This window comes from Camelus ferus, chromosome 27 (genome assembly GCF_009834535.1).
Source record: "Camelus ferus isolate YT-003-E chromosome 27, BCGSAC_Cfer_1.0, whole genome shotgun sequence".
Taxonomy (NCBI): domain Eukaryota; kingdom Metazoa; phylum Chordata; class Mammalia; order Artiodactyla; family Camelidae; genus Camelus; species Camelus ferus.
In genome coordinates, this window is record NC_045722.1 from 10,158,083 (window position 1) to 10,175,377 (window position 17,295).

The 17,295-nt window shown below is 45.3% G+C and overlaps 1 protein-coding gene, 1 long non-coding RNA gene and 1 other non-coding gene across 3 annotated transcripts in view; 1 reads left to right on the forward strand and 2 right to left on the reverse strand.

Moving 5' to 3' along the window:
• FSD2 (fibronectin type III and SPRY domain containing 2) overlaps positions 1–12,276 on the forward strand; it is a 36,294-nt gene extending 24,018 nt beyond the window's left edge. Inside the window, 6 exon segments of the mRNA XM_032469427.1 lie at positions 274–408; positions 1,162–1,312; positions 3,615–3,748; positions 5,852–5,984; positions 9,148–9,324; positions 11,335–12,276. Of these exon segments, the coding sequence (XP_032325318.1) occupies positions 274–408; positions 1,162–1,312; positions 3,615–3,748; positions 5,852–5,984; positions 9,148–9,324; positions 11,335–11,587 (983 nt within the window). The 3' untranslated portion in view covers positions 11,588–12,276.
• LOC106730678 lies at positions 11,197–17,183 on the reverse strand. The gene is made up of 4 exons (XR_001367131.2): positions 17,027–17,183; positions 16,084–16,232; positions 13,812–13,847; positions 11,197–12,546 (listed from the first exon to the last, which is right to left on the reverse strand). It is a non-coding gene; the product is annotated as an uncharacterized LOC106730678 (long non-coding RNA).
• LOC116660317 lies at positions 14,799–14,926 on the reverse strand. The gene has a single exon (XR_004315771.1).
• Positions 17,184–17,295: the final 112 nt, after the last annotated feature.

The following is a 17,295-nucleotide window of genomic DNA, read 5'->3' on the forward strand; positions in this document are numbered from 1 at the left end:
TCCCAAATTTCTGCTTGCACCATGTTTGCTATGGTCTCATTGGCCAAAGCAAGTCATATGGTTAAGCTCAGCTTCAAGGGATAATGAGAAAGACCAAACCTCTTAATGGAAGGATCAGCAAAGTCACACTGTGGAGGCGCCTGGATACAGGGATGGGAAGAGTTGGTGGCCAGTTCTGTAATCTATTACATGGAAAGTAGATTACAGTGCAATGAACTTGGAGCAAGTTGGCCTATTTTAGGGTTGAATTGTTGTCTTTTTTTCTCCCCCCAGAGTTTACAATGACCGTCAAAGAAACCTATTGCTCAGTGACAAATCTTGTGCCAAATACCCAGTATGAATTTTGGGTCACAGCTCAGAACAGGGCTGGCCTCAGCCCCGCCAGTGAGTGTGCAGTATACATGACAGGTAACGGAGCCACTCGGTTCTGCAGCAGGACCTTCACTGAAGGGGACGTAGGAGTCATGGCTTTTCTTGGTGTGACAGGCAGGCTCTTGATTTTACCTGGAAGGGCAAGAATAACTGTATTTTTTTTCTTACATTTAATACACCAAGTCTATATGCCTGATATGGCAGGGACATTCTCTCATAGCTGGTCTCAAAATACTAAAAACTACTCCTCCCAGACACAGTACCGTTTGAACCTTGCAGCCATCCGCCCTCCACTCCAGGAACATCTGAAGACCTGGCGTTTTAGTCCGTTCGGGCCGCTGTAACAGAACACTACAGATTGGGTGGCTTTTAAGCAACAGAAATTTATTTCTCATGGTTCTGAAGGCTGGGAAATCCAAGATGAAGGTGCCCACAGATTCAGTGTCTGGGGGGAACCCTTCTTGGTCCATAGTCAACTGTCTTTTGCTGTGTCATCACAGGGCAGAAAGGGGTAAGGGAGCTCTTTGGGTTTTGTTGTATAATAACCCCCTTCGACTGTCATGACTGAATCACTTCCCAAAGACTCCAGATACCGTCACACTGGGGAATGGGTTTCAACATATGGATTAGAGGGGGACACAAATACTCAGTCTATAGCACCTGGTTTGCTTTTTATTGTACTGAATCTCTTGTGGGAAGAGGGTGCCTGTGATGTCTGCCCCTGCTCAGGACCGCAGGGCTGGATACAGACACAGCGGTTACTCATGTCTCCCTTTCCCCTGCATTTAGCGCCTTCTCCCCCCATTATAAAAAGCAAAGAGATAAGGAGCTGCGAAGAGGCTGCACTGATCTGCTGGGAGTCTGGGAACCTGAATCCTGTGGACTCGTACACAGTGGAGCTGACCCCAGCAGAAATGCCGGAAGCCTCAGGCGTAACTGAGTAAGTCAGGGGGGCATTTGCTGGGCATGAGAGGCCTCAATACCTGACTCAGTGACACAGCTTAGGAAAGATGTGGAGTCTGGAGAGAAGGTCAGAATTCGTGACATCACAGGAGCCTTAATTTTAGGTTTTCCCATGGACAATAGCCGGAACGCTATGATTGAAAGTGAATGATGGACGAGTGGAGGATAAGCAAATACATGGTAGAGCTCAGATTTGCTTTCTTAGCCCAACCAAGGTTTATCATCACTCATTCAACAAGTATTGAGCACGGTAGGTGGTGCCTGCACGTTGGTGAACTAGACACAAATTTTCTGCCCTTATAGAGCTGACAGTCGAGTGGGGAAATAAACAAAAGCCAAGAAAACAAATGCATAAAATACAGTGCTATGAAGGGAAAAGAAACATAATGAAATAGCGCACATGGTGGAGATGGGGGCTGATCTTGGATAGAGTGGACATTTGAACTGAGACCTGAATTGGGGGAAGGGCTGAGGACTGAGAATCTGGATGCAGGGACACTCCCGGCAGAGGCAGCCATGTGGCCCCTAGGCAGGAGTGAGCTATTTGAACTGGGGAAACCAAGAAACCCACCTGGCTGGCATTTAAGGGGAAGAGAGACCTGCATGAGGGAGAAACGAAAGATTAGGGTTCAATGTAAAAAGAACATTGTGTCCACAGTGGAAGGCTGTCTGGAGGCTCACACTCCTCCCAGGTTGGCAGAGATCTGGAGGGGTTCACAGCTAGAAGAGGGCTGGACTCACCGACCACAAAGGCCTGCAGGTCCTATGAGCATACAGCCGTGTACAGCGGAGGAAACATGGATGTACTTCTGGTTTACAAGTGGGCAGTCCAGAAGCTTGTGGAAGGGGAATGAGCTAGGCAGCCCAGCACCAGCCGCTGAGCCCAGGGTCTGCCCTGCTGTGCACCGACTGAGCTCTGGTGAAATGGAGGAGGAGAGTTTGGTGTCATCTGTTAGAAAGGCAGATTCTTCTGTGCTAAATGCCAGGCTTGGGAGCGGTCATCTATCCCACTCACCCATCCATTTCAGGTAGAATCCATGCGTCTACAACCACATCAGGGCTGACCTTGGTTATTTACTTCTGGACATACTCAGAAGCAGGGCAAACGGTCCAATGGTCTGGCCACCTGAATGGTTAGGATTTCCTTTGCAATTTGTGCTGATAGGAGCACCTGATACCTGGGACCAGCCCATAATGATGGGGGTCATAAGAAGGCTGGTCAGTGACCTAGGTGATCTGGGCTGGTGCTTACTCTCCTGGTACAAATCTACTCATGGTGTCCCAGTGCTCTGAGGAAAAGGCAAATTTCCTTCACAGGCTCTGGCCCCTTTCTGCTTCTCCAGCTTATCCGCACCAGCTCTCCCTCCCTCTCTGGCTCCAATCACATTGGTCATATTTTAGTTCCTCCTGCTTTCCATGCTTCTTCAGGCCACATGGCCTTTGCACATGCTTCCGCTATGTAGGAGAATCTACTATTCCCTTTTTATCCAATTATCTCCTTGTCATTCTTCAGAGCTCAGCTCAAAAGTCACCTCTCCCTCTGATATACCTTCTATAGGATATTGTCAATTTGTCATGGTTACCATCTTACATTTCTGCCAGTGATGGCTTGAGAAATGCCAAGTCAGAGTGACCTGGACACCCTGGCCTCATCAGGGGTGGGTGTTGTATCTGTAAATGGGTATCACCCTGAAGGCTTCTCTTTCCCACTGGACTGAAATGGGGCTGGCAGCTGCAGGAGTACAGACAGCAGGAGTCAAGGGCTTATAATGCTGCATTGTACAATTTAAATAAGTTAGATCATTCTCAGTAGGCAAGTTCCTCAAAAGGGTTAGCAGCCATGGGCTTCTGTCAGCCTCTCAACTCTAGTCAGACCGTTTGTTCGTAAACTCGGGCTGAGAGCCTGCTATGGGTAAGTGGTACTTGGCCCTCCTGCCCTCAGAGAGGTTATGGTCCTACCAGACAGACTGAGACACACTGGATTCAACTGCACGTACACCCCACCGTTGCAGCATTAGACGTAGACTGAGCATGGTGCTAAGTGCCTGGGACACAGGGTGGGGAGCTTGGAGGGGAGATGGCCACAGACAGAAGGATTCAAGGTAATAAGAAAAGCAGGCCCAAGTGGGAAGGAACACTGAGGGGGTCGACACTCCTGTCTGTGCTGCAGAGGACAGGGGTGTACAGGTGAGGGAAAAAGTCCCAGCTTTGAAAGGAAAGCCTGGCGCTTGGTCTTAGCCACCCTGGCCCCACGGTGACTGGGGTGTGCTTCCTTGCAGGTCTGTGGTGGGCATCCCGACCTGCGAGTGCCTGGTGCAGCTGCAGCCCCGGCAGAGCTACGTGATCTCCGTGCGAGCCCTCAACGTTGGGGGCCCCAGTGCCAGGAGCGAGCCCGCGACGGTCCACACCACAGGTCTGTGCCCCAGCCAGTACTGTCTGGGACTCAAAGGGGCCACCTTGTGGCAAGCTCAGTGCTGCTATGACTTCATTGGGAAACCGATAAATGTTCATTAATATGAACACATGCAAATCAGGCCAGGAAGGGACTCAGGGGTGATCACAGCCTGGTAGTCCCATTTTGCAGACAGAGAGGCTGAAGGCCCAAGTCATATAGCAGGTGGTGGCTGAGCAAGTGTTAGAACTCAAGGTTTTTCTCCACGCCCATCAGGTGGACTAGAGGCTTGTCACACTGGACCTGGGTGGCCCAGACACCGCATGTTTCACACAGACCGAACACCAACCCTGGGGTGGAGTCTTAATGAAATTCGCAGGAGCCATTGGCCGTGGCTTATCTCCCTGCTATCAGCCCAGACATCTTCCTGCCCACAGGCCCAGCCTAGACCTGGCTGCCCAGCCTCCTTGTGGGCCCTGTCTGGCCCTGGTGGTGCCCGTACCTCCACGTCCAGCCCCTTCCCCTTCTCACTTGCCATCATCACGTCATAGAATTGTCACATCTCACTTCCAAATCTTGAGTCAGCACAGATGTCACTAGAAGCATTCCAGACACCTGCTGTGCCGTGACTCTGGCTTCTGAGCTTTCCTAAGATGCACTGAAGCCAAGCAGCTCTTCCCACACCTCACAGAGCACACCTCAGTCCAGCTCAGGCTGGCTGGCTGGGTGACGTGCAGGCAGGAAGCAGAAGCAGGGAGCCTGGGCCCAGGGGACAACATTCCCTTGCCTGGGATCTTTCGCTGAGGGACAGAGTGTGATTTTGCCCTCATTTCCTCATGCCAGGAGGAGGAGTGTGGTTAGTCCCCACTTATGTTCCTTCTACACAGATGGGAAAAACACGTTAAGTGGCTGCCTGAGAGGTGGGAGGTGCTGGAATTAGGCCTCAGGTTTTTCTTTTATGTTGTGCTGGGACCTTCCTCTGGTTGACTGGCATTTCTGATTTCCTGTGCCGACTTGGTGTTTTGAAATATCAAATTCTGGCTGTTTCAAGAAAAGAGCAGAGCAAAAAGGACAGCGAGCTCTTGGCTATTGTCATGTCTGAATTAGTCTGTTCAAATAATTTGTTGAGTATATTTATGAAAAACTGAAATGAAAATCAATCAGCAAAAGACTTTATATATACATTCAAATGTATATGTATATATACACACACACACACACACACACATTCAGAAACAATCCTTATCTGGGACTCGGGAGCAGGCAGTAAGGGCCACACCTGTCAGCAGCAAGGTGGGAACCGGCCTCCCCCTCACCCATCTGCTCAGACAGCCGAAATTTCCAGTGGCATCGAATTGTGAAAATAAATGTGAACAGCTTGATGGTGAGGCTTGAACCAGAGTTTGAAGCACTGAAAGTGATGGAATTGGAACTTAAGAAGTGCTTTGGTTAAGAGACGATAATGGGGAATGAGTAACTATGTTCCTAAACAAAGGATTTTAACAAACCAATTTCTTATGAAATCTATCCTGTACCATTTTTCGATGTGCTTTGTGTTTCAACCATGATTTGGAGGTGGTTACAATCGCCTTCCTTCTCCCCCAGCTGCCCTAATTGAAAGTTGAATGTTGAATTTTGCTAACCTTCATCATATTGATCATTAAGAATTCCCTCAGTTCCTATTTCCCCTGGCTAGTGGGTTAGAAATCCCTGTCCACGTGCAGGTACTTAGCCTCCCAGTTAAAAGCACCGCCTCTGGAATCAGAGGGGCTTGGGTTCAGTTTTGAGTTCAAGCATCTGCCAGCTGATTTCCTAATCACCCTGTGCCTCAGTTTTCACCTCTACAAAATGGAAATACTAACACCTGGGTACTTGTCAGAATCAAACGAGATAAGACCCTTAAGCTGCGTAGCTCAGCACTAGACACATAATAACCCCCAACACGTGTTAACTGCCATCATTATTAACGTGGAGGTTGTTGCCACGCCAGGTCCAGGCTCACGTGTATCTCACAGGAAGCTAAGCCGGCCACGTGTGGTGCACCCTCGGCCCGCGTGGAGCGCAGTGTTGAGAGAGCTGTGGAGTGATTGGTTGGGGGTCTCCATGTGTTTCCTCCCCTCACAGGCAGCTACTTTCCCCTGAACGAGCACACCTGCCATCCCTGGCTGACCGTTTCTGAAGATGGGCTTACAGTTGTACGAAGCGCCAGGAAAGCCCTCACCAAGGAGCCGCTCCCCAGCGACACCCGGTTTAGCAGGTACTTTATCAGCCCCTCATCTGAACAGTCTGTGAACCAACCTAATATGTGCTGGTATTCGGGTGAAGTTGGATTAAGACAGATGCAGCCTTGAAGGGGAAGATAAATTCCAGAAATGAATGAGAGGAAGGGGGCTGGAGGGGAAGGGGGAGGAGCTGGCTGGTGCTGGCAGAAGACATGTGTTGTGGCCTCTGAGGTGGAGTCCCAGGCCGCCAGAGCTGCAGTCATCAGATCATGAAGCCGTGGGGTGGGGGTCCAGCCAAGCTGAGTTAGACTCCCGTTTTAACTTTTCTAAAATATATATATATATATTTCTATTGAAGTATAGTCAGTTCACAATGTTGTGTCAGTTTCTGGTGTACAGCATACTGTTTCAGTCACACATGTACATACATATATTCTTTTTCACCATAAGTTACTACAAGATATTGAATACAGTTCCCTGTACTACACAGTATAAACTTGTTTATTTATTTTATATATATTAGTTAGTATATGAAAATCTCGAACTCCCAGTTTATCCCTTCCCACTCTTTTCCCCCCTGGTAACCATAAGTTTGTTTTCTGTCTGTGAATCTATTTCTGTTTTGTAAATAAGTTCATTTGTCTTTAGATTCCACATATGAGTGATATCATAAATGGTATTTTTCCTCTCTCTTTCTGGCTTACTTCACTTAGAATGACAATCTCCAGGTTCATCCATGTTGCTGCAAATGGCATTGTTATTTTTTATGGCTGAGTAGTAGTCCATTAAATATATATATTTATTTATATATTTATAAATATATAAATAACTTCTTTATCCAGTCATCTGTCAATGGACATTTAGGTTGTTTCCATGTCTTGGCTATTGTAAATAGTGCTGCTATGAACATTGGGGTGCATGTATCTTTTTGAATTAAGTTTCCCTCTGGATATACGTCCAGGAGTGGGATTGCTGGATCATATAGTACATCGATTTTTAGTCTTTTGAGGAATCTCCATACTGTTTTCCATAATGGCTGCACCAAACTACATTCCCACCAACAGTGTACGAGGGTTCCCTTTTCTCCACAGCCTCTCCAGCATTTATCGTTTGTAGACTTTTGAATGATGGCCATTATGACTGGTGAGGTGATACCTCATTGTAGTTTTGATATGCATTTCTCTGATAACTAGTGATACTGAGCATTTTTCCATGTGCCTGTTGGCCATTCGTATGTCTTCATTGGAGAATTGCTTATTTAGGCCTTCTGCCCATTACAGTCCCATTTTAATATCCTGTCACCAGTATATCTGTTGCCTTGTGAAACACTGTGCCGTGTGCTGGGGATAAAGAGACAAAGATATGGTCCCTGACCACTCGAGACTCAGACTGGCAAGTGGGGGAGACACATAAGTAAAAACACACATCTAGAAGATAAGGTGTAAGTGTGGACAAGGGATTGTAAGAGCCCCAAGGAGGGTTTCTTGGAGAGACAAAGTCTTGAAGGATAAAGAGGAGTTATCCAGGACAACAAGGCAAAAAGTGCCTTGTGTATGTACAAACAATGGAAGCCAGAAAGATCAGATGCTGTGAGAACTAGGAGCAATTTGGCATGTCTGCAGTGTGGGGTCCATAATGGGAAGAAGTGGAAGATGAGGCAAGAACGATGGATAAGGTCCAGTGCAAAAAAGAAGTGTGGACTTTATCCTGTAGGATGGTGGGAATTACTGGAGGATTAGAGTAGGAGAATGACATGACCAGAGTACATTGCAAAAAGAAGTGTAGCTGCGGAGGGATGGGGAGAGGCTAGGAGGCTGTTAAGCCTCGACTAACTCAGCAGTAGGTGGATGAGGAGCCGAGGGATTCAACCATACCTAGAACACACCACCAGTGAGGCTAGCAGCCACTGGTTAAGGGGGAAACAGGAGATGGATGAGTTGGGGACTGTGGAGTCACTGTGGGTTTACAGTGCTTATTAAGTGCTGGATGCTTTACGTGGATTAACTCACTGAATCATCACAACATCCTGTGAGCTCCCAGTTAACACACAGGAAAACTGAAGCACAGGTAGGTTGAGTAATTTGCCCAAGGGCACGCTGTCATTAAGGGTTGGAGTTGGAATTAAACTAGAAGCTGAGCTTATAACTGCATTATCCCTGTCTTAGTTTTCTGCCTTGGGTTACTGGGTAGACAGTGAGTCTAATAACGGAAAGTAAGAGTAGCGTATACACCTCCCCACCACACCCAAAACACAAGCATGGCAGGTAGGAGAGGTGGGAACGTGTTCATTTTAGTTTGGGACATTCTGAATTAGAAACAACAGGTGGATGGAAATGTGGGTCTGGAATAGAGTTTGGAACAGAGCTAGCCTCACTTTACAGGTAAGGAGTTAACGTGCAGTCTCCGTCCCAGAGCTTTGCTTGGGCATTCACAACTTGGGGTTTTGAGAATGGAGATAATGTGTTAACGACAGCTGGACAGATCCGCTTAGGGATTTGGGGAGCCGCATGAAGTCTGGCTAACATCGGAGGCTCCTGTGGGCGGTAGACTGTTCACTTGAGATATGATGTGATCTGATTTCCGACAAAAACCTTCCTCTGCAGAGTTCTTTATTGTTGTGGAACAAAACGTAACTTTGACCTTCGTCAGTGTAATTATTCCCAGTGACTGATAATTTGTGAGGAATTTGCTATTTTGCTCTTCATGGGTCAGCCACCGAAATCTGAATTCTTCTCTTCCACCTGTGGTCACCTCTAACAGAGGCATCACCTCGGGGACCCTCCGTGCTGTTCTGTAGCATAAGCAAGTGCTGGCCGGTTCGGGAACCTCAAGCGTATGGTTCCCTTGACTGTGCTGCATTCTGTCGGGTTTCGATCCCTTTCTTTTTATTAAACAAGTGAACCAGGTCTTTTTGCTACTATAAAAGCCCAATCACTGGGAAAAAAAAAAAAAAGAGCCTTTTCTATTGGCTTGTCTCCTCCTCACCTATTACCAGCAGTGAATAATCCTCTTCTCATCTTCAGCATCAGTCAGGTGAGCTTTGGGAGCTAAGGCTGTGTTGCTTTACAAATGAGGTGCTCCAACACCTGCCTCCACTCTTCCAGACCAACCCGACTGACCCCAGCAGTTGACGTGACTCACCTGCACAGTGAGCTTGGGTAACCCCAAATCACACGTGCCTCCACTTTCTGAAACCAGGTGTGTTGCTGTCATGGGAAACCTGATTCCAGTCCGAGGGCGCCATTACTGGGAGGCGGAGGTGGACGAGTGTTTGGACTACACGGTGGGTGTGGCCTTTGATGATGTTCCTAAACAGGAGGACCTGGGAGCAAACCGCCTCTCCTGGTGCATGAGGCACACATTTGCATCAGCAAGGTAAGGTGAAATCTGGACGCCCAGGATTTAAGATTAAAATGTGCTTTGGAAAGAATAGAGCCAGAGGCTTTCACTAGTAATAACTAAGGCCCACATTATGTTTCGTAAAACATGTTAAGGTATTTCAGGACTTCTTTTTAGCCCCTTTCCATAAAGTCCAGATGGAAAGAGAAAGAGCAGCTCTGGGTACTTTTCTCTGATAAAATAGCTAAAATTCATGGAGAGCATGTTATGTGCCAAGCACTGTTCTACCCTCTTACACATGCTATATCATTTACTTCTCACAGCTGTATCATCCCATTTTAAAAATAAGGAAGCTATGCCTTACAGCAGTTCAGTAATCCACCCCACACAGATTCAGAGCTTGGATTCAAACCCAGGCAGTCTGGCTCCAAAGACAGCATTCTTCACCACTAAGTGATTGGTTTTTATGCTCAACTTCAGTTTTAGTAAAGACACAGTGTGATTTGAAGCCCCAGTTCCACCTTTCTTAGTAGATGTGGGCGGAGGCTAGATGGTTACAGCTAACTCTGGTTTGCAGCTGCTGCTAAGCACCCTGTCCGCTAATGCAGTTCCATGAAGCAGGGGTAGTCCCACGAGGCCCAGACCAACAGACATTTCAGACTTAGAAGGCCATGGATTACAACCTCCCTTCATCTCAAAAATGGCAAAAAAATTTCACCACACCACTTTCCCTGCACCGCGTGTACTATGGGGCCTCCGACCCTCAACTTGCTGAATCCTCTTAATGTTTTATCCAATGTTCTGTGCCCATGAGCCTCCCTTGTGGTTAGCTGAATGTTGTCAGGCCCAAGCATAAGTGGGAAGACCAGCTTTCCCCCTGTAAGATATTTAGTCTGTAATGGACTCTGCTAAACCTCAGACCCAGTTTGGGGGATGCAAGAAATACTATGCACTGAGCCAAATGCTCTTTCTGGAGATTCTACCTGAAGTTAAAACTAAAAATCCAAGTCTCCTCTCCTAGAAAGGTTAAGAACAAGGGGCAGAGAAAAACTGGGGGAACATAAAGGAAGAGTAGGCGTCTGTGTGGAGTAGGAGGGGTGAGGCCAGAAGACAGAAGAGGGGTGGGAACATGAGATAGAGTGAAAAAGGAAGGGTGGAGAGCTGAACGCTAGAGCAGAAGTCTGCAGCCCCACCTTGGAAAGATGTCCAAGTGTCGGGGTGTGTCTGTGTGTGAACAGTGGAGGACTCGTGTTTTTTGGTTCAGTCTTAGACTCTGTTGGTGGTGGGAGGGTAAACAGGAAGGAAGGACTTGTTTAGCTCCTGGCAGCTCAGTTAAGAGAAGATAAGGTGGATTAGGGTGGAGACAGGCTGGCTTGCTCTGACACATTTGGGTCATATTCTCAGTGTTCATCCCAGCCGTGTGAACCAGCACGCTGGCAAACAGGGCCCTTCAAACGCCTGTAAGTAGCAGTTAGGAAACTCCTATGGCTGGCTTTGGTTTCAAGCGTTTTTCAAAGCACACAGAGGCAACCTCCCTTCCCAGTGAAAACCTCCCCAGCACGAGAGGGTGCTGGTGCTACCCAACACTGAGCGGTGACAGGCCCTGCAGTGCCCTGCTCAGCTGGTGAATTTAGGAAAGGGATGACTCAGAGTCCTTGTGCCAGGTTATACCAAAAGGCCATCTTATTACATGAAAGATCATGAGATGCCCTGTTTCAAATGCCTTTATTACAGGGGATTTATGTATCTGAACCTTGAAATCAAAATTTTTTAACATGTTATTTCTAGGGAAATTTTGATGCAATATGAGTTTATGATGCTGTATGTAAGTTTCTTAGGTTAAGTGGTTGTTCAGAAACAAACTTTTAAAATATAAGTTCCTTACGACACATTCTAGAAAAGAAATACTTTTAGAAATGGCCTGTTACTTTGATCGTCTTTTAATAAAAGAAAATAGTTGTAAGAGTACTTGAAAATTGAAATGTTCTGTAACTGGCCCATCTACACAATTTCTGAAGCTTTGTAATATCAACATTTAATCTTCAGGCATAAGTATGAATTTCTACACAACAAGACGACTCCAGATATAAGAATAACGGTTTCCCCGAGGAAGATTGGCATTCTATTAGACTATGAAAATTCAAAACTGTCATTTTTCAACGTGGACATTTCTCAGCATCTGTACACTTTCAGTTGTCAGCTTCGTCAATTTGTGCATCCCTGTTTTTCTCTGGAAAAGCCTGGGTGTCTCAAGATACACAACGGCATTTCAATGCCAAAGCATGTCACCTTCTATTAGACTGTTCTGATGCCCAGCTTCCCGTACTCTCCTGTACCCAGCCACTCACACCTCAGCCGTCTGAACCTGGCATTCAAGCCCCACGCACGCAGTATCATTTATGGCTCCTGTTGTGACCTGGCAGGCTGGGGTGCTGGCACTCAGGTCACCTGACCTGGATCCTGAGAACTACCACCCATGTGATGCTGGGTCAGTCAGTTCCAGGCCCGGCTGTAAAATGAAGACTCAGACTGAACAAACTCAAAGGTCTTTCAGGCTATCAGATTGTACTGGTCTATTTGTGTATATGCAACATATCTGAGTCTCCAAGGCCTATGGCACGTGGGGAAGAAGGAGGGAGGAGATGTGTAAGTGTTAGTGGCTCCAGCCACCCCAGCACACTCGTGACATTTCACTAGTCAGCCAAGAACAGACCTGAGGAGGCCAGAGGCCACCCACCAGGCAGTCATGTGGCCTCTCCTGTTTTCTCAATAGTCATGGCACTCTAGTAAGGTTTTGCCCACTGAACACTCTTTCTACCCACCCGTTCTCTCCTTCACAGTACTTACTCCCTCTAATTTTGAAATGACCTTGACAAATTCCACGAAGGTAGGACAGTGTCTGTCTTGTTCATCACTCAGTCCCCAAGGGCTAACACGTGCCCCAAGGGCACACTAAGTGTTTGTTGAATAAACGCACATCTTCCTCATCCCACCACTGCTCTTCGGCCTCTCACTGCTCTCTGTGTGAGGGGTGGCAGGGCTCTTTCAAACTATAGCAAAAGACCTATGGCCAGGAGATGGAAAAACTTGGAGGGGAGGAGTACAAAGGAACAGGAGGGCATCTGTGGCTTGATGGCAAGATTAGGAAAAATGCAACACGACCTATGACTGCGTGCTTCCTGGTGTCACCCAGCAGCCCACACGCAAAGAATAATAAGGTGCTTCCACTGTGTGCATGCTTGGTCGGGGGGGACAGATCTGGGGAAAAAAAGAAAACATTAGTTGCAACTGATTCTAGGAACTGTCCTGTAATGTAAAGAGAACCAGACTGGAAATCAGAATACCTGGGATCAATTGTTATTTTGCCTTATGACCCCAGAATTTATCTCCCTGTGCTCTGTCTCCCTTTAAACAAAGAGAAAAATAATAATCGTCTTATTGGATGGGAGATTTAATGACAAGCATGAGAATGCATAACAGTATATGACATGTAACAAATGCACAACAATCTTTTACGAGAAAACATTAGTCCACCAAGTGCAAAGCCCTGGTAGGAGAGGTGGGTCTCTAGCCAGTGGCTTTGGGGCCTCCTGCCTCACTGCTTTCATGCCATTTTGTGACCTGGATGCCCAGCCCCCTTAGCTGCATTTCTGGTTCTCCAGTTTGTTTCCAGCTGCCACTTAAAGCTCTGCACACACAGCACTTCAAGCTTATGAATCAAGATGCAGAGTAAATGACTCCATTTGTGAAGCAATTCTCAGAGACTATTTAGTATCATGCCCCTTGGATGCTTCTCCAAACAGATACACCCCTGATCTCATCACTTAAGGTTTCGTGTTAACTGAACAATCTTTCACTTTATACACTCAGAAGTCTGACACAGGAACTCCTCTTATCTCCTATCTCAAAACTCTGCCTGTTGGTTTAAATGGAAATTCAGATTCTTGAACTCATGACTCAACTTGACAATCTTAAAGCTCGTTAGACATCCTTGCCCAGCCAACCCCGATTACTACCCGAAAATAAGGTACAACCAACGTAAGCACAGAGGTGGTTCCAGTCACAAACAACTAAAATACACACATATATCTTAAAAAATGTTCTTAGATACTGAAAAAAGATACTACCAAGGAGAAAGTAGCACATTACAGACAAGGCAAATTTGAATTTAGGGATCTAATAGGCTTTACTTCACACGTAATATAAATGTGGATAAAATGGATAAAAACTAGGTATCTATAAGGTTTCAATAAAATTTTACTTGATCAAGAAAAAATGGTCTAGAATGAGCTTCAACATTTAAAACCCACTTAATTTAAACAAGGCAGATGACCAACTTTAACCATCACAATTATTCAGCATAAAGAATCTTTGTTTAAACATGTTTCTCATCTTCTACAAGGAAAAATAAGTCTAGAACAGAACCAAAACAAAACTTTTGTTTTTTTTGTAAAATAGTCTAATTCCTTAAAGCACCAAGAACAATCTGTTGAAACTAAATTTCAACAAGGGGCAGGATTTACCTGAAGGCCATGTTCACCTGCAACCTGTTGATAAATCTGTTAAAAAAAAAATAGAAAGAAAAAGATTAAAAAAAAAATCAGACCACTGTAGCCATAGTCCCTCATACTGATCAGTTAAAACAAAAGTTATCAAAATCTGTTCTTTTCTCAGCTTTACCTGTGTCACTTTAGAATTCCTGAGCAAGCTATTAACACAAGCTTTGGCTTCCCCACCTTAACAAAAGGGGAAAGAGAAGATGTAAAACAACCACAGAATCCTGGTGTAAACTAACACAGGTTTAGTGATTCCAAATGGTCCGAATTTAAGGCACCCTTATCAGATGAGATTAGAAAGTTGGTTAAAAACTTGGGATATAATGGGGGGAATGTACAGCTCAGCGGTAGAGTATGTGCCTAGCATGCATGAGGTCCTGGGTACCTGCTATTAAAGTAAATAAAGAAATAGACCTAATTACCTCCCCCCTCAACCCCACAAAACAAAAAACAAAAAACAAACTTGGGATATGAAGTGACACTGGTTTCTGATAAAATTTAGTTTGCTTTTATTTGGAAAACTGTTTAATAACTGACTTCCTGCTGGTTCAAACAACAATATGCAATCACTTGGACACATCCAATCAAATATTTCTGAAGCATGTACTTGGTCATCAGTTTGCCCTTCTCACCCTCCAAAATTTGTTAAAATCATAATCTTACATGGCTCACACACTGGCAGCCATCCCCAGCACAATTCACCATGATGTGGCATTCTGTAAATAAGAATATGTTGGTCCCTAGCCAAGGTTTAGCTACCAGAAAACTTCTTGGACCCTAAGAAGACTGCACTACAGGAAATGACCTCTCCTCCACTTTCCTAACCAGCTTCTCCAATTTCTAGTCACATTTTTATCAATTAGTAGAATAAGATTCTCACGAGTTCACTATGTCTTTCTCTACCCTTACTCATCCATAAAGTTACTACTCCTATGACAATGGAAAGGGTGTAATTGCTGTTGGTAGATAAGTAGGTCTTGAATTTATTTTGCAAACAAGACCTGTTCTATCTACCTTTTCATTTAGGAGGCTAAAAGCAGAGTCAGCTTGACTTCAAGGACTCTATTTTCTTAAGTCTCCAGAGGAAAATGACCAAGTCCAGCTTTTAAAGCACTGTCCTCTAGCATGCCAAGATATTAAGGGAATGATCATTTATTACTTTTATAACTTCGAGCTTTAAGAGATTTGAACTCTTACATATGCTTGCTTCACTGCAACCAATGGTTAATGAATCTAAATGCAAGATAAAAGTTTGTGACTTGGAAGGAAGACTCTAGCCATGCAGAATCTTTTCTGTCAGTTAGAATGTCTCCTGGAAGGAACATAACAATGAGCTGGGGCACAACAATGCCCCAAGTTTGCAAAATACCCCAAGCATTTGAACAGGTACTAGTTCATGTCTCACTACTGTACAGCATGTTTTCTGCTATCCTGCAATCCCAGAAAAAAAATTAAGCCCAACTCACTAACTGATGGCTTTTTCTTCCTTTTGTCACATTTGAAAGAATCGGTTTTTCTACTCTATTTCCACCTCACTCAGATCCTGGTGGAATTAAACTATCATTTATTTGAATTATGCAAATTCAACTGAACAGCTTGCAGCTGATTAAAACGTGCAGTCACTCAGACATAGGTAATATAAATGTTTTTGTGGTATGAACTTGGGTTCTAATCTTGCTGTCTCTCCCGTGCTCATTCCTAAGCCTAAATGTGGGTCTCTTCATTGAAAGCAGCTTAAGAAATGTCCTTCTATTCAAATAGACTGAATTGAGACAAGAATTTAATCCACTCACTGGGAAAGCATCCAACCAGCAAAATTGAGTTTTCCCAGCTGTGCATTTTAACAAAGCAGGAAATGAGTTTTTACAGATGAATTTACTGAGTATATACATTACTTTTTGGGAAAGCCATCGTATTATTATGCCACTCAAAAAGATTTCTCCCTTCTGACTTCCTTTCATATCCCAAATACCTATCCAATTATGGGGGGGGGGGGGCAGTGAAAGACAAGGAAAACAAGAGAAGCATTATCCAAAAATGAGGATAGAGCTCGGGAAAAGACACCTGATAGTGTCCTTTGTACAAATTATAGTTCATAAACCTGCCAGATTCCTGGGCACCAGGAATGGACCTCCCCTTCCTGTCCACCTAAGTAATGCCTATATAGCTAAAAGCTACTTCTTAGAAGCATTCCCTAATTCCTTCCTCTCCCAGGCTGAGTGAAGTGCCACACACTCACCTCCTTTAGAATATTTAAGTGGCTGCCACCATTGACCTGTGTCTACTCCACCTGACTAAGCAAATCAAAGGCAGGAATTGTGCCTTCATAATCTCTGAAAGATCAGAACATGGAAACAACAGTGTTCTGCTTTGAAAGAACTCATACACCTGAAAAGAAAAAAAAGAGTCATCAAATTATCTTCCAAATTAAAGGAAAAGTCTCTATTAGAAAGCAGCTTTCAAATTTGTGTGTTTTTGCAGGAGCAAGGAAGTTAAAAACAGACAAGTGATTTTCAACCTTCTGTCCCAATGCACCTGAGGGATCTAACACATAATCCCATTAGTAATAGTTTTCCTTGGTGACTTCTAATCTGGGAAGGATGAGAGGGGGCTTAGAAGAATCTAGGGGGTAGGTAAGATGTATGTGGTTTAGAAAGCTCCACCTCCATCACTTCAAGAGACTTTGACACATTTAATATTATAGTATTGACTATTCTTAAAAGAGCCCAAAGATCTACAGCATGTATATTTGAAATGCTCTGAAATATAAATTCGGTTCATATGCTCTGGAAGTTACCCCCTTGGCCCTGAATTTGACAGACAATCTGACATTACAGGTTGTTTCCTAGACCTCAGGCTTGCCCACTTTCCTACAAGACATTTCCATCTAATAATATAAGAAAGATGATAAAGATAATGCACAGTGCTTTTAAACAGTACAAGCACTAGTACAAGTACTAGTCTGTATAGACCTTCACGTTACATACCTTTCACCTAGTGAATTTTTTTCTTAAACTTTATTCCGAGTGTAGATTTCTCCCTGCCACCTCTATCCCCACGACAGCTCTGTGAGATACCAGCCTCGTTTTTCAGAAGAGGTCGAGGAAGCTAAGCACAATGAACTAGGAACAAGACCTAGGTCGCTGGTGGCGCTGACCCGGACAGATACACCGACCCCTCACCTCTACTCCGGTTCCCCGCCACATCCACTGAAGCCCGACACTCCAGCCAGGCTGCCTACAAGGACGCTGCAGTCACCTGCCCGGCACGGTGGCCAGAGATCGGCCTTACTCTACGCAACAAAAGCAGCGAGACCTCCGGTGTCCGTTCTCGGCCGCAACTCCTTCCTCCTTCCGGCGGAAAAGAGCTCTTTCTGGTTTCCGGGGCGTCGAGGGGAAGTCCCGCCCCACGTAACAGCGTGAGGTCCTGGGCCGCGACGAGGCGCCGCTCG